The following is an 18,222-nucleotide window of genomic DNA, read 5'->3' on the forward strand; positions in this document are numbered from 1 at the left end:
GAAAATGTTTTGAGAAACGATGTACAAATGCGCTTTACAAAATTGATGTGTGTATGGATTGGGATAACTAATAATATGAGCCCCTAATAAAATGTTGATGTGTGTATGGATTGGGATAACTAATAATATGAGCCCCTAATAAAATGTTAAAAAAAAAAACACTGCCATAGTTTATCATGACTACCAAATGCAGCAAAACCAGTGCTAACGCTATCCACCATAAGAGGCATAAGGAAGTATGCATTTGGAAGTGAAAACAACATGAGAATGGCAAACCAGTGGATGCTAACTGCTTGCAATTTGGGCATGTTGCAATGATCCTCCAAATAAAGGAACATTTCTCCAAGATTTTACAGGCAAGGCCCCACGGGAAGGCACAAGATTGATGAAAATGCTAGAGGAACGTATGTCAGATATGGAGAAATTTCCAATAACGTGGACTGTGGACCACACACTAAAAAGAATCCCTCTCAGCAAGGTGACAATGATAGCTGAGGTACAAGGCTTACAGAAAAAGTAGCACGAGTCTAGCTATGGCGTTTCCAAACAAAATTCCAAACTCACTTCCAAGGAATTCCAACTCATAGTAATCCTGTACAACAGGGTAGAACTGTCCCTATGGATTTCCAAGACTGTAAACTCTTGACAGGAGTAGAAAACCTCATATTTCTCCTGGGGAGCACCTGGTGATTGCAAACTGCTGAACTTGCACTTAGCAGGCCAATGCATTTGGCCCACTACACTAAGTGTCCATACTAAATAATGTCCAGAATGTATCCTGGATGTTGATACATGACTGTATAAGAACTTTAAATAAAGTTTAAGGTTTCTCCCCCCTAACTCAATCCATCCCAGCTACAATGGAGGCTATTCCTAGGCTGGTCTGTTCTTGGCTGTTCTACAGTAAAAGAAGGCTTTAACCAGATGTCCACTTGGCTAAGTCTTTGTCTTGACTGAAATCTTAATTTCTCAGTGAGGTCTTTGTTAACAACCCTATTTTGAAGTTTAATTCTCCCACTCCATAAAGTCCCAATCCAATTCCGTTTTATTTTTTTCTCTTGCAATTGATCATCTTCTAATAGGTGGCACAGGGACCTCTTATGGGGTAGTGGTTACAGCTCAAAACCACCAGCCAACCTGCAGGAAAGATGAAGCTTTCCACTTCCTTAAAGATTTATAGCCTTGGAAACCCACAGGGGCAATTCTACTCTGTCCATAGGATTGCTGCAACTCAGGATTGGCTCGATGGCCACCATTAGGCTTGCAACAGGTGTGCTGTGGGTTAGGCATTGGACAAATAAGTGCAAGATGGCTGGTTCAAGCCCAGTAGTCATTCAGCAGTAGAAAGATAATGTCTATTCCTGTAAAGACTGACCATCTTAGAAATTCTATAAACGGTCACCGTAAGTCAGAATCAACTTGATGGCAGCAGGGTTTTGTTTGGTTGGTTGTTGGGTTTTGTTTTTTGTTTAACACTCTGAAGGGTTCCTGGTGGTACAGTGGTTAAGATCTGCGCTGCTAACTGAAAAGTTGGCTGCTCAAAACCTCCAGTGGATTCATGGGGAAATTATGTGCCATTCTGCTTACATATCAATTTAAAACCCAAACCCACTGCTGTGGAATTGATTCTGGGCATGGCAACCCTAAGATACCCTGGTAGCCTACTGGGTTTTAAGTTGGACTGCTACTACGAGGTCAACGGTTTGAAACCACCAACTGCTCCAAGAAGAAACATGAGTTTTGGAAACCCATAGGCAGTTCTAGGGTCGCTATCAGTCAGACTGGATGGCAGTGAGCTGAGTTTGGAGCATAATCACCCTATAGGGGTCATTTCCAATTTTTACTGCGACATTTTTTTCCCCAGAGTAGCTGGTGGGTTTAAACTGCCAATCTTTGGGTTAACAGCAGAGCACATAAACCAATCACACCACCTAGGGACACTGTTGCTTTGTATACATAGCTGTTACCAGTTAGAGTACCATTTTGAGTATTGTTGCCCTGGACTATTGGAGCAGATTAAGACACAGACGGAATGCAAAAATCGGTATTCCTACAAAAAATGGGAGAACTCTTATAAAACAAGATGCCTGGAGCATCTCAATAAGTACTTAACAAATGTTTAATTGCACAAGATTATGCTAATGAATTTAATGCTTACAATATGCCAGGTATCTTTCTTACCTCTATAATTTAATTCCCACAGCAGCTCTCCAAAGTAGACACAGCTCCATTCAACAGATTAATGCATAATGAATAATGTTTATAAATAGCAACCCAAAAGTATGCACACGTTAAATTGTGTTAAAATGATGAGACTGTATGGTAGTTCCTTTTTCTCTTTGCTGTGCGTGAGAGACTATATAATTTAAAAGCCTAAGTGGGCAAACGAGGCAACAGGAAATTGTAGGATGAGGCCTGGGCAAAGGGAAGGAACCCCAAGGAACTCCAGAAAGAGCAATCTGCGAAGGTGGGGAGGGTCCCACTTACGGAAGTGATTCCTTACCGGGAAAGCAAACGCCCCGAGGAGGCGTGACTTATATGACGCCAGTTGCGGGCGGAGCTGATGCTGAATGGCTGCAGCAGGGAACAGGCGTGGTCCAAAGGCCGGGGCTGATTGGCTACAGCAGTGGCGAGGCGGGCTCTGCCGACGGACCAGCCTCCCAGAGGTGCTGCGCCGGAGTCGCGGAGACCGGCCTCTACCTGGGTGTCGGAACACCGCGTCCGGAGCGCCGTAGCCTCAGAGGCGGAGCCGGAAGCACCACGGTTTGTCCGGCGAGCCCTTGTTTTCGGAGGGGCAGCCCCTTCTTGCTCTGCCGCTCCGCCTCGTTTACTTCCCTCTTTACTCGAGGCCGAAGTCCCTAGGCCTGCGCGGTGCGGCGCGACCCGAGCTCGAGACCCGGAAGAGGCGCCATCTCCTGCCTTTTCCATGGAGCCCACCGCGCCGTTCCTCACCGAGGAAGACCTGACTGAAGTGAAGAAGGACGTGAGTAGCCCCCTCGAGCGGCGTCCGCCGAGGGCCCAGGAGGAGCAGGGGCGGGCTGCACCCCTCGGGAGGGGGAAACGGAAACCCCGAATCCGAGGCGGAGGTGGAGCCTCCGGTTTGGAGGAGCGAGGTCTGGGCTCGGGGACCTTGGTGCAGGGATCCCTCAGGACCCGGAAATCCAGAGCTGGCCCCGGCGGCGGGGGGCGTTTCCCCCTGCTCACCCCTCACTCATTCCCACTTGATCTTCCACCTCGCTGCCCTCTTGGAAAGGAGCCCTAGTGGCGATGCGGCTCAGGCGTTGGGCTGCTGGCTGACAGCACATCGGGCGGCTCGAACCCAGCCCCGCCAGTTGCTCTGCGAGAGAAAGATGAAGCTGTGTGCGCCCGTGAAGATTGTCGGTCACGGCATCGACTCCTGGCAGCGGGTTTGGTTGGAGTTTGGGCATCAGTGGCGCAAGCCCATCCCTGAGTCAGACCGAGGCTGCGGTCCTAACCTAGATAGAGAGCTACACTTAACACCAGATAGAGAGGAGAGGCTCGAACATTTGAAACTCCTGCAGAGGGCCTGGGGGAAGCTCAACAGCTGAAAGCACAAACCGGAATTCCCCTAGTAAGCGAACGCCCACACATTTAAATTGAGGGGGTGGGGGACTGAATACTTGTAGCTGAGAATTCATTTACAGGTAAACATTGGAAATATGCACTAGCAAAATTGTGCCCTACTGGCTAGTCGTTGCAGAACCGCAAAAGCCTTAATATTAATTTGTAAAGAATGGCTTTGTTGACGGATGATTTGCTTCCCTTTCTCCTTTACTTTTAGTCACTTGCTTTGCCATTTGAGACATACACATCACTAAGGTACTTCATATTCATTCAGAAGATAAACTCACCGTGAGGGGTGTTTTGACTGAACATTCCAGTAGTCCACAATTTAATCTCAACTTACTTCCTCTTCTCTCCTCTGTAAGATTTATTACACTATATTCATTACAATTGGTGTGACTCATTAGCAAAGAGAAACAGGAAATTAAAACTCTATGACTGGGATTTGTACCTTAGTTTCCTCATGCAGCAGATAATTCATGGAACACTCATAATGTGCCAGGTACTATTCTTGACTCAGGGAGAATGCCCAAATTAACACCAAGCCCCGCTTTGCAATCTAGCTGAGATAAAGCTGAGTGCTGTCATATTTAGAAAAGCACTTCAAGTAAAGGACTTTACTGTGTTCCAGGTGTTGTGCTACACAAGTTACGGTGTTCGTGTTTAATCTAAGGGAGATTTCCTTATTCCCATTTTACAGTTGCTGAGACAGACTTTGAGAGGTTACAAGTAGGAGGAGGTGAGACCTGTGCACAAATACACATGTAAACATTGGCTTCTGGGCCTTATTTTTCCCTGTTCATTCATTGATGGTATCTGCCTTTATTGTTTCAATTCACATCCATATCAGATTGATAATTATGATTAAACCATAGATGAATTTCAGAAATTTATGAGGAAAATGTGGTGTGTGCACATTTTTTTCTTAGAGTTTTTTTCCTGTAAGACACTAAACATTTTATAATCACCTTCTACTATATGGAATTGCTTCTCTTTCAACTCTAGACCAATACTGTCACCTGTTGGAGTCTCCTTTTATATGCTGCTGATTTGCTCACTTTGTCTAAAAGTGTACTTGCTCTTCCTGCTCTATCAATGGTGTACCACTGTCCATCCTCCTAGAAATCCCTTCTTCTTCACTCTGTATTCTCATTCACCTCATCTCATTGATTGAATTAGTGTAGTTTAATAAGTATAGATTACATGTCACTGTGAGATTAGTACTATAGTTGATTCTAACTGTTCATAAGGAAAAACCAAAAAAGTCCTGTTTTGGCAAAAAGCTATTTCTTAGGGCAAGGGAGACAGAATGTTGAATTCATACAAAACATTGTCCAATTGGCTTTCTGCTAAGTGTGTGGTATACAACACTGAACAAAGTATAATTGTCCTGGTTTAAAACCAATGTATAACTACAAATTAGGATAAGTACTGTGAAGGAGGCCAACAAGTGCTGAGAAAATAACCAGGGAAGTCTACTTGAGGTAGGATGGTCAAAGAAAATTACATTTAAAGTGATTTTGGAAGGCTGTAATATTATCAAGCGAACATTCTAGGAACATAGAATTTGCAAAGGACCTAAAATAGGCAAACACTTGGTGTCATCACAAAACTGGGGGAAGACAAGAGGGTGACCTGAAGTAGAGTTAGGAAGGTAGGTGTGACCCAGAATCTGAAGGCACTTAAAGATGGCAGTTAATAAAGGTTTTGGATTTTCCTTGAGTTAAGTGCCATCGAGTTAGTTCTGACTCATAGCAACCATTGCAACCTTATGTACTACAGAAAGAAACACCGCCCAGTCCTGCGCCTTCCTCACAGTTGTTAATGTTCAAGCCCATCGTTGCAGCCACGGTGTCGATTCGTCTTGTCAAAGGCCTTCCCTTTTCTAGCTGCCCCCCCTCCACTCTATAGCAAGCGTGATGCCAGCGACTAAGACAGAGTTTCACCATTCTTGCCGCCAAGGAGCAGTCCACCTGCACTTCTTCCAAAGCAGATCTGCTTGTTCTGTTGGCAGTCCATGGTGCTTTCAGTATTCTTCACCAGCACCATGGCTCAAATGCATCTCTTCTTCGGTCTGCCTTATTCCATGTCCAACTTTCACTTGCATGTGAGGCAGTTGAACATACACCATGGTTTGCGTCAGGTGCATCTATCCCTCAAAGTAACATCCTTGCTTTTCAACTCGTAAAAGAGATCTTGTGCAACAGATTTACCCCATGCAATGCGTCATTTGATCTCTTAACCGCTTTGCCTGTGGATCCAACAAGACAAAATTCTTGACAACTTCATCATCCTTTTCTCCATTTTTCAGTGTCACCTAATAGTCCAGTTGTAAGGATTTGGGTTTTCTTTAGATTGAGTTTTGTTTTTGGTTTTGGTTTTTTTGGCCTTTTATTTATTTATTTATTTATTAGGTTTTGGGTTTTTTTTTAACATTTTATTAGGGGCTCATACAACTGTTATCCCAATCCATACACACATCAATTGTGTAAAGCGCATTTGTACATCGTTTCTCAAAACATTTTCTCTCCATTGAAACCCCCGACATTAGGTCCTCATTTTTCCCCTTAGATTGAGTTTTTATACATACTGAAGACTGTAATCCTTGATCTTCATCAAGTGCTTCAAGTCCTCCTCACTTTCAGCAAGCAAGGTTGTGTCATCTGCATATCATAGATTGTTAATAAGCCTTCCTCCAATCCTGATGCTGCGTTCTTCTTCATATAAGCCACCTTCTCTGATAATTTGCTCAGCATTGAATAAATGTGATAAGAAGAGCCAATAAAAAGAGGCCTTCCTCTTTTTCATCACCCCACCACTTTGTCTGGCACACACCTTTCTTGATTTTAAACCATATAGTATGCCCTTGTTCTATTCATGCAGCTGCCTCATAATTCATGTAGATTCTGCTTGAGCACAATACAGTGTTCTGGGAGTCTCATTCTTCTCAAGGCTTTCCAGTTTGTTATGCACATAGAGTGACAGCAAATAAGATAAGGGTGTCTAGGGGGTACAATGATAGTGGGGGTGGGGGTTAAAGGGAGCTGATGTTACGGAGTTCAGGAAAGAAAATAATGTTTTGAAACTGGTAGCAATTGTACAATACTGCTTGATGTGATGGAACTGTGGAATGATCTATCTGTGTTAATTCTTAATAAAATGTTTTTTTAAAAAGAATTATCTGTATTTTGAAGATTGGGAGCAGGAGTGAGGACCAGGAAACAGAAAGGAGACTTAGAATTTCTGTAGATGGGAGATGACAGCCATTTAGACCAGAGTGAGAGCAAGGGAGATGAATAAAACACGATACTCCCATGTGCATTTTAAAAAATAAAAATGATAACATTTGCTGATAGACTAAATATGGGAGTGAGTTGAGAAAGCATGGAATCTATTAGGTGGAAATTTCAGGTGAGCAAGTAGGTATGTACAAGGTAAGCTCTGATAGAAAAGGCGATCATAGAAGAATTTTAAATAGCCACAGAGATGAGACAAAAGGTAAGAGAATGTGATATTGATATAGACCAAAACAAAAAGAGTGCTTCAAAGAAGGAGTGGGTAACAGTGTCTGTTGCTGCTGAAATGTCAATACATAATTGGGAAAGTGTCGGGTTTAGCAATAAGGAGGTCATTGATGAAACAATGAGAAGGCCTGGGAATGAAATGGAGGCTGTGGAGTCCTCCTTTATAGACAAGTGAAATAATAGATATATGAGGTTGCTTCAGAAGCTGGGAGAGCACATCCATTATCTTTTAAATCCATTTTTCCATGAACTATTTGAGAGTGAGAAAAAAGAAAAGACAAAGGTAACAACACAAAGAGAGAGAGGGTGACAAACCATAGTTAGAGGTGGAGCATAAAGTTTCAGGTCAAACAGATGGTGATAATGTTAGAGAGCTAGGCAAAGAGGTGTGATGGAATCTTGCCCAATAACATAGCTGTTGATAATTGAATGCTTGCTTTCTACCAGAGACTGTGCCAAAGCTTTTGTATGCATTGTCCCATTTAATCTTTCTAGGGATCTTGTGAGATAAATATTTATCATTACTTTATTGATATCTAATCTATCTGATCCTTAATGAGGTTAACTAACTTGTTCCAGCTTTCACAGGAATACGTGACAGATTCAAGGTTTATATCGCTATTGGTCTGACTCAGGGCTGCACTCTTAACTACTATTCTGCCATCCTCGAGGAACATTGTCCATGAGCCAGGGATTATCTGCTCCAGGAACACAATGTGTGAACTTGGTGTATTATTAAATAAAATTTCAATATTAGAACTCATAATACTCCACATATTCAGTTTCTCTTTTTAAAAAGCTTGTGATGTTTCCAGTAGAAATTTAAGAGGAAAGAGAAATAGTAATTAATAAGTTAGGAAATCTGGTGGTAGTTGCCCACATAAGATGTAATGAGTGCCTAAAATTTTTGTTGTTAATTGCTGTCTAGTTGTCCTACACTTCTTAACCATGGTCACACACAACAGAGTGAAACTCTGCCTGTTCCTGTGCTATCCCCATGATCGGACCTGGTGATCCATAGAGTTTTCATTGGCTGTCTTTCAGAAGTAGATCACCAGGCCATTATTTCTACTCCATCTTTGTCTGGCATCTCCCCTGAAATCTGTTTAGCCTCGTAGCAGTAAGTAAGGTTCCACTGACATATGCATGGTGACTGGACAGGAGGGTGCATTGTTTGGAAGTTAAATCTGCATCTCCTATATAGAAGACAAGAATTCTACCACTGAGCGTTCAACGCCCTCATAATCCAAACTGTTGTTATTGTTAAGTGCCAATGAGTTGGTTCCTACTCAAAGCCACCCTGTGTACAGCAGACGAAAACACTGCCCAGTCTTGCACCATCTTCACAGTTGTTCCTACATTTGAGCCTATTGTTGCAGCCACTGTGTTAGTCTGTCTCATAAAGGGCCTTCCTCTTTCACTACCCCTCCACTTTACCAGGTACTGCTTTCTCCTGACAACATGCCCAAAGTTTGTGAGACCAAGTCCCACCATCCTTGTCTGTAAAGAGCATTCTGGTTGTACTTCTTCCAAGACAGATTTGCTTGTTAGTATTCTTTACCAGCAAACAAAACTTCTCACTTCTAAGGAGCACTCTGGCTATACTTTTTCCAAGATACATGTTTGTTCTTTTTGGCAGTCCATGATACTTTGCATATACTTGGTCAGCACCGTAGTTCAATTTGAATTGATTTTCTTCCATCTTCCTTATTCAGCATCCTATGTTCATATGCACACGAGGCAATTGAAAGAACAATGGCTTGGGTCAGGTGCACCTTAGCCCTCAAAGTAACATCCTTGCTTTTCAACACTTCAAGGAGGTCTTGTGTAGCAGATTTACTTAATGTGGTTCATCATTTGTTTCCTTGACTGCTGCTTCCATGAACACTTATTGTGGATTCAAGCAAGATGAAATCCTTAACTAGGGTAATGGTAATAATATAGATGAAACCAAAAGATAGATTAAATAAATAAGAAGGTTAGAAAGACAAGACAGCACATGGGTGATGAGAGGGAGCATGTGAGTGAAATAGAGGTGTCAAAGGTTTAGATTTATTGCACGGGTAGATGGATTTTGATGCTTACAAGTGAGGTGAAAGGATAAAGGATGAGAACAACTTTGTTTGGGGCCATGTTAAATTGTAAGTACCTTTGAGAGTCCCATCAGTGGAAAAGTTCCATCAGTCTTGATGGTGGTTGTTGCTAGGTGCTCTTGAGTCGATCTCACAGCGACCCTCTGTACAACAGGAAATACTGCCTGGTCCTGCTGTGCCATTCTCACAATCTTTATTATGTTTGAGCCCATTGTTGTAGCCAGTGCCTCAATCCATCTCGTTGCTGGTCTTTCATTTATCATGATACTGTCCAGTTGTAAAGGATTTGGGTTCTCTTTACATTTGTAATACATACTGAAGGCTACAGTCCATGCTGTTTATCAGCAAATGCTCCAGGTCCTCACTTTGAGCAAGCAGAGCTGTGTCATCTGCGTTTGTCTTGATTATGTGTAAATGTAGGAATCACCAGAATAGAGATGATAAACAATAAGCAGAGGTTTTTCCAAGTCTTCACTTTCCAATTCCATAGTTTAAATTCAGGTGCTTAACAAAGTTGACCACAGTAGTCGTCCTTTGACAGCAGTTTGTGTTCCCTTCAGTCCCTTTCAAAAATTATCTCTGTGTCTTTTGTTATAAACCTTTAATGACTCCTTTTTGGCTATAGGGAAATGTACGTTCCTTAGTGTGTTATAAAAATCTTGTGAACAAACCCATTTTTTATCCCAGCTTCTTTTACATTCTTCTAGTATATACAGCTACCTACCTTCATGTGTCTAGCTCAGCTACAGACAGCCTCTGTAAATTTCCCAGGTCCTGGGGGTGATATTAGGGGTTTACTCAGTGTTTCCTCAGTACTTGATCTATATAGTCTTTTTTTCCTAGGTCATACCGTATTGTCTTGTAACTCCAAGTAGAAATTAAACCAAAAGGACACATAACCATAGCAGCAACCACTTCTCAGGTCTAGGCTTGTTTTCTGTGGTTTCTTTCATTTCTTCTAACATTCACTGTTCCTTTACATTTCTCTCTCACTGTTTCTCTCTCTCTCTCTTTCTCTCTCTCTCTCTCACACACACAATTCTGTTCCCTTTCCACCAAGGCTGAATCATAAGTTAGTATGTTGTCTTTCTAACTGATGTCTTTCTGTTTCTTTCTTTCATGGTTTCCATGTAGGAAGATGGAATGATTAGTAAAAATCTGAGGAAGTTAGTGTGTTAGGCCAGGTTGACTAGCGAAACAAATCCAGTGACGCTCGTGTGTAAGAAAGCGCTTATATCAAGAAAACACCCCAGCCCAGTCCCATCAAGTCCTTAAGTCTCTTGGAGAACTCTTACTAAGTTTTGCTTCCTAGTTCTGAATAATCCTTAATTCCTTACTAAATGATACCTAAAAAGGATGGTAGCCTTTTCTCATTCTTACCCTTGAAAGGCTCCTTAAGCAGACCACCCTATTTTAGGACTGCAATGGGGAGGATTATCTAGTCTGGGACCTCCTTGTATCTACCAGGCAGACCTTCATCCCACTTGGTGTGCATTATGGTGGGCCTGGACCTCCTGACTTAGGATATTTTCTTACACTATCTAGAAATTCCTGAGTGTTCCTGTGTATAATTTTTTTAGTTTAAAAAAAAAAATAACATTTTGTCTTTTAGGCATTAGAAAATTTACGTGTATACCTGTGTGAAAAAATCATAGCTGAAAGACATTTTGATCATCTACGGGCAAAAAAAATACTCAGCAGAGAAGACACTGAAGAAATTTCCTGTCGAACATCAAGTAGAAAAAGAGCTGGAAAATTGTTAGACTATTTACAAGAAAACCCCAAAGGACTAGATACACTGCTTGAATCTATTCGGCGTGAAAAAACACAGAACTTCCTGATCCAGAAGATTACAGATGAAGTGCTAAAACTTAGGAATATAAAACTAGAACATCTGAAAGGTAAGATAACTAAGAATTAATTTTAAAAATAAGATGCAAAGTTAAACCTAGAAATTGTTGTTTGCTGTTAGTCAAAACATTCATTAAGTTTCAGAATTCTGTTAGATTTGTTTTTGTTTTTTTTATCTACTACAGCGATGAAGTAGCAACAAAATATAGTTATTTTTCTGGCAGTAATCAATTAATCCGACATTAATAGATCTGAATAATTTTATTTCAGGACTGAAATGTAGCCGCTGTGAGCCTCATCCAGATGAAGCTACAAACAACCTCTCTGGACCCAATTCAGATGAGAGTAATTTCTCTGAAAAACTGCGGGCATCCACTGACATATACCATCCGGAAGGAGAATCCAGCACAGCCCCTTTTTTTTCTACTGATTCATCTCTGAATTTACCTGTTCTAGAAGTAGGCAGAACTGATAATACTATTTTTTCTTCAGTGTCTCTTCCTAGGCCTGGGGACCCTGGGGCCCCTCCTTTGCCACCAGAACTGCAATTAGAAGGAGAAACTTGTGGAAACTCGAGTGAGATGTTTCTTCCCTTAAGATCACGTGCTGTGTCAGGGCAATGACAATTTCCTACCTTTTAGTTCCTTAAATATTATCAAAGATAAATCTTTTTGTAAAATCACTGTAATTATTTCATTTATTAACATTTGATACTTATATTTTAAAATAAGTACAAAGGAGCTCCAAAACCTTCATAGACTAATTGAATGCAATGGTAACAGAATTTTTCCATGGACTTTTTGAAGCCCCCTACGCATTATGCTTTAAAAGAACGTAGGCATGTTATATAAATAAAATGTTTTAAAAGACATGGAAATTTAGGACAGCTAATATAAATCATTTTGACCATGTACTTCTCAGTATTTTCTACTCAGGTGTGTCTTTCAGTGTTGTAACTATGTTTTTAAACTTTTTTGTATTTTAAGACTAATTTTAATAGGGAACATTCCTCTAGTTGATTAAGATATGGTCGACATTTTCATGATCTAATCTTCCTTCTGCCCATTCATTGGGAAGTTGTCAGGATTCCTCTGCTATTGCGGTTCGATAATAAAGTCAAACTGATGAGAAAGTTCCCAGGGAACTGAAGAGAACATCTCTGCACTTGGTTGGGTTTCTCTGAGCTCCCAGAGCCCCTCTGGTGCTGGAGGAATGCCTGATGGACTGTGATGCACCGAAAGTTCTCAGTTGCCAAAAACTCTTACTTGTTAGCCTTATTACAATTAACCTGGATCATTCATTACTACTCATGTCTGACTTTTCACATTCCTTGCTTTATTATTTTAGTCCTTATAGAAAAAATCTTAGTTTAAGCCATATTTAAATAGATTTTTTCTGTACTTTGCATTCTTTAAAGAGAAGCAAGCTTATGTTGAAATAACTGGAACAAATTGTTTATTGTTGTGTGTGCATGTGTTTTGTTGATAATTCTGTTTTTAATAATTTTGAGGTAAACAGGCCATTTTCCAGGATTTATTGCTTTGTTTTGGATCACAATTTGACTACATGTATGTTAAATCTTAAACTCTGAAAGTTTTGTTTTAAATCCCAATTCTATGTGTTTCTTTATATCTTTTTGTATAAATTTTTGTTATTGTAAAAGGCAGAAATGAAAATTTTCCATTAAAATCTTTTCAAATATTTTAAATGTATAATGATATATTTGAGGAATATTGAAATTTTCGCTAGGAAATCACTTCTAACATACTTTTTATGAATACTAATTTTTATAGGAACCGTAAAATTGAGTTGCACTTCTGAATATTCTGCATTTGTCAGTCATGAAGATTAACCTTGGCTTTAAGAAAATGTTCTAAAGACTGGATGGTTTTATGTATTATGGAAAAATGTTTCATTCCTAGCTTAAATTAAAAGATAATGACATTGTTTATGAAATCTCTTTTAAGAGATTTTTCATTAATTAAAGCTCAACGTGTGACTTCCTTATTAAATTTTCAATCGGATTTATTCAAAAGACCATAACCTACATAATCACATTGTAACAGCTATATTTTTTACTTATTTGATACTAGTTTTGTTTTGAATTGTTGACTTAACAGAAGACAATATAATTAAGGTATTAAAAGGTTTTGAATTATCTTCTTTTTTTAAATCATTTTATTGGGGGCTCATACAGCTCTTATCACACAATACATACATTCTTTGTGTCAAGCACATTTTTACAGTTCTTGCCATCATTTTCAAAACAATTTTTTCTACTTGAGCCCTTGGTTTCAGCTCCTCACTTTTTCTTCTCCCTCCCTCATAAACCCTTGATAATTTTTTTTTTCATGTCATAAATTGACCAATGTCTCCCTTCACCCACTTTTCTGTTGTCCGTTATATGTAGGGGTTATATGTAAATCATTGTGATCAGTTCCCCCTTTCTCCTCCCACCTTCCCCTTACCCTCCTGGTATCTCTATTTTCATTATTGGTCCTGAGGGGTTTATCTGTCCTGGGTTCCCTGTGTTTCCAACTTTTATCTGTACCACTGTACATCCTCTGATCTAGCCGGATTTGTAAGGTATAATTGGGATCATGATACTGGCAGGGAGGAAACGTTAAAGAACTAGAGGAAAGTTAAATGTTTCTTCGGTGCTATAGGATTTTTCTGAATCCTATAATGTCCTTTTTTTAAAACATTGAACACTAACCATTCCCAGTAATGTATACATTAGTGTAACAGACATGACTGACGATGCATATGGTTAGTAGGTTGATTATGAAAATGGTACATTTCACAGATACTGTATTATTACAAAATCAGTTGTTTGGAGCTCACTTTTTTGAGAGGCAGTTCATTCATTGTTCAGCATGTGTGCTCTTACTAAAAAATTACTTTTGTCTTTTTCTTTTAGATTTTAAGTGTTTTGATAAGCAATAGTTCTGTGTGTCAATTTCAGTTAAGTCCGGTTTAGCAGTCTTATGCCTAGTGATTATTATCTTCCATTTTTGAGATCTTTGCCTATCAACATCATGATGTTAATCTGTTTTCCTCTGGAACCTCAGTGTTCTCTAAACCTTAGTGGTTTCACAACTTGCTCTATGATCATTTCAAAGTAATTTTTTCCTATCTGGTGTGAGGTAGAAAGCAAGCCTTAAGAGTTCCTACCTTCTCCCTTAAATAATATAAAAGGGACCAGGAAGGTTCAGGCACTGGCCCTCTTTGATAAATATGTGCACTGTTAGCTGTTATTGTACCATCTCAATAGCAACTATAAGGATCTCATATTTCCTTATTTTCTCTCTCCCCAGCTAGAATGTGAGTTACATGAGAAGGTGGGTTGGGTCTGGTTTATCTTACCTTTCCAGTACCTAGATTAGGAGGTACTCAGTATACTCCGAACTTTCAGTCCTAAAGTCCTGCATGACTGAGTCATTTAAGTAATTTTCAGTTTTTATAGTTTTATTGGCATATACTTAACATACAACTTTATCACTCAATCATATTAAGAAGAGTTGTGCAATCATCCCCACAATGTCATAACATTTTCTTCTCTTACTGGCTGTTAGCTCCCCATTTCTCTCCAACTTCCCCTGCCATGCCCCAGATTTACCTACCCTGGATTTCCTATACAGAAAATCATACAAAACAAATGAAGCAAAAAAAAAAATTAACCTCAATCAAAGCAGAAAACATTAAAAACTGAAACAACTTTAAAATGGATCAAAAGGAAGATTAAAGGATAAAGTGTTAAATTTTAACCTAACTACAAGTGCCATAATTGACTACAATGCTGTCTAATAACATTGTATAGTTAGAGAACAAAGACATCTATGGACTATGGTAAGAGGGAAAGGTTTAATCCATGTGGGGATCCTGCAAATGGATTTGGGACATCCACTGTAATCCATAGCCTTCTGCAAGCTGGGTTTTCAGAATGGAAGCTCTGATACTATTTCCTCCTCCAGATTTGGAATTTATTATTTGCGGATCACACAGGCTGGTATGCTTCTGTGTGGACTTCCTTGATGTCTCACTTAGATGACTGCTTGCTAAAAGACAAGCCTTTAGGCACCAGACTCAATTTTGAGTCCCATTTCTCATCTGTCAAAAAGGTGACAATAAAGCCTGAATTGCAGGGTCATTGTAATTAAGAGTGAGATCACACAAGTGGAAACCCCAAGTCCAGTATTTGGCCTGCAACTAGGCTGTGTTTCCAAAACTTTGCTGCACATTGGAATTGCTGAGAATCTTTGCAAAGTGTAAGGCCTGATTGCCACACAGTGTTCAGATTTAACTGGGATGGTGTGCAGCCTGAGGTTCGGGATCTTTAAAAACTCCCTGATTGATTCTAACTAAAAACAAAGGTTGGGAATCATAAAAGGCAATTATGTAAAATTAAGTCTAATAATATGGCAAATTCAGGGCAGGAATTTTAGGGGCAGCACAAGTTATCCTTGTGTATGCTTAAATGAAGCTCTCCTTTCAGGAAGTCTCCATAAGATTTTGCTTGACAGCTACTGATGTAATTTGCTTCTCAGTCTGCTCTCTTCCAATACCAAGCCACCTCTATGATGTGCTACGCTCAGGCTCTGACCCCTTTTTAGTAGACACTTTTGCTCTTGGTCCAGCCACTATGCAAATAAAGGAACTATGTTTAAGGTAACAGAAGCCAGATTTCCGTACATTTATAATGTGATGGTACAGTTTCTCAAGTGTATTCACCACTTAAGCCTATACGCTTCTGAAGACAGTATTTCCATCTCTAACCCTTTCCTAAAGAATTCTGCTCTCCAGTTTATATCACATCAAAACAGTTGCGGCAGTCCTCAAGGGACTCGGATAATATTCCTCTTAAAATGGTCTGTGTTTTGGGATAAAAATTGTCTCAAGGAGCAAGATAGGAATGTAGGGTGAATGGGTAAGACTTTACAATAAAATTTTCCTAGGACAACCCTTGCCACACTTGAAGAAAGCATGTGCATTGTTATGATGTAAAAAAATTCCTTAACTGTTTAAAAATTAGCTTTATGGAGATATAATTAGCACATCATACAATTGAATGGTTCCATTGTATTTAAAAAGGTGTGCAGCCATCACCACAATCAACTTTGGAACATTGTCTTCCTTGTACCCATTGGTGTTGACTCCCCCCATTTTCCCTGTCTTTCCTCCTGTACCCCCAGGCAATTACTATTTCAGTTACTGTCTTCATAAATTCACCCATCCTAATTTTGCTATACAGAAAAACACAAAGCAAGGACAAAGGGGGAAATAAGGACCCAGCAACAATGATCATATAAACAGAAAGCTCAATCTAAGAAAAAGAAAATACAGAGAGAGTCCAGTGGCATAATTTTCTTGACCTTTTTCTCAACAGTGCAGCTTTTTTTTTTTTAACTCTTGTTTTCCATTTTTTAAAACACTTCCTAACAAGCCCTCATGATTGGCCTGTGTCCTTCAGGGAAATCTATCCAAATGACCCCTATAGAATTCCAAAATCACAATTGCTTTAACCTGAGCTGACTTTGCTCCTTGAATTTTGTTGGTCCCAGCATACCTTCTAAATGCCAATTTTGATGGACCTCGCTCTCTGGATCAGAAATGCTAACTGATTATGACCCTGGGTTATAATTCATTCCATAAAATTACCTTCACTGGCTTTGATGGTTCCTAAAAAGCTGACTGATCACCTTTGGGTGAGCTGATTTGGGGAGCGAAGCTTTTGGCCTCCACTGGACCAGGAAACTTGCTGAGGCTGAGATGTTAACTTAAAAATGAAGATACTGTGCCGCATGAGAGCCCAACTTTGGTACCTATTATGTCAATGGCCAGTCTACATTGTGCCACCATTTGCTTGCCTTCAGTTAGTTTCTTCATTGACAGTCATTGTCGAGGTCTTCCTGACATTCCTTAAAATGGTTGACCCATCTATACTTGGTTTGTTTAGGGCACCCTATAAACATGCTACAACACTTCAATGATAGAGGAAGATAACCACTTGAGTTTTGTTAACAATTACCTTGGTCTCAATTGTATTTTCCTGTGGCACAGAAAGTACCTTTTTTTAAAAAGGCATCCTGATGATTCCAAGAGAAGTACGGTATCTTACTGAAAGAATTTGTCAGTAGATATACAGACCACAGTCTTGTTCAAACATTTTGTTTAGAATAAACTCATGAATGTGGCAATGCTTTTTTACTTACCACCTTAAACATGAGTCTGGAACATCCTTGTGTCAGGAAGCAGCAAGCATGTGCTCAAAGAATGGTAGGAACAGGTCCAAAGGACACAGAAACCTGCCTAAAGGTGCTCCCGTTGGCCAATCCTCGGACAATTTCAACATCAAAATAAATAATGGATTTTAACTCAAAGGAAAATGGTAATCGTGAATCTGCTGATATAAATAACACTGATGAAGAGTGGAATATTTACATCAACCCAAAGTATGTTTCACAAAATACTTAAGTACAATTAGAGAGGGGGGATGGCTTTACAGTGGAGAAGCCTGCCAGGTTTCCTTAAACAAGAACTCAGAATAATCAGTGTTAGAACAAATCCAAATGTCCCTCCAGAAAGCTATGAGAAGACAGAAGCATATCTTTGATAATTTTGCTGAACATTGCAGTAAACATCATAGGAGGCCATGTATGAGGAGTTAGCTACTGAAAACCTTACAAGCATCAGCAAAACACTGTCAGATTACTGAAAACCTCATGAATAACAAAAGAACATTGTTAGATATGGTGTCAGAAGACTCCCTCAGGTTGGAAGGCACTTAAAATATAACTGAAGAGCTGCCTTCAGAGTTGACCATAATGACATGAGTGGCATAAAGCCCTCAGGGCCCTTGTTGGCTAATGGAACACAACTCAAAACGACAAGAAACAACTGCAAACATCTGAATAATTGGAACTAGGAATGTACAAAGTATGAATCTAAGAACACTGGAAATTGTAAAAATGAAATGGAACACATAAAGATCAATAGTCTGAGAGCTGAAATACACTGGCATTGGCCATTTTGAGTCAGAAAATCATATTGTTTATTATGCTGAGAATGGCACAAGAATAATGGTGTTTCATTCATCACCAAAAAGGACATAAGAGCTATCTTGAAGTGTAATGCTGTCTGAGATAGGATAATATCTATCCAAATACAAG

General features: G+C 39.8%; 1 protein-coding gene and 1 pseudogene across 1 annotated transcript; one reads left to right on the forward strand and one right to left on the reverse strand.

Annotated features, from left to right (window-relative positions):
* Nucleotides 1–2,928, reverse strand: part of LOC101642831 — a 7,430-nt pseudogene extending 4,502 nt beyond the window's left edge.
* Nucleotides 2,711–13,211, forward strand: BCL10 (BCL10 immune signaling adaptor). Its single transcript, XM_004699285.2, has 3 exons — nucleotides 2,711–2,983; nucleotides 10,815–11,103; nucleotides 11,324–13,211. The coding sequence occupies exons 1-3, from the start codon at nucleotides 2,927–2,929 to the stop codon at nucleotides 11,674–11,676; spliced, it is 699 nt and encodes a 232-aa protein (XP_004699342.1). The 5' UTR covers nucleotides 2,711–2,926; the 3' UTR covers nucleotides 11,677–13,211.
* The last annotated feature ends 5,011 nt before the right edge of the window (nucleotides 13,212–18,222 follow it).

This window comes from Echinops telfairi, unplaced genomic scaffold (assembly GCF_000313985.2).
Source record: "Echinops telfairi isolate 266 unplaced genomic scaffold, ASM31398v2 ScPeMD7_443;HRSCAF=831, whole genome shotgun sequence".
In the NCBI taxonomy this organism is placed as follows: Eukaryota; Metazoa; Chordata; class Mammalia; order Afrosoricida; family Tenrecidae; genus Echinops; species Echinops telfairi.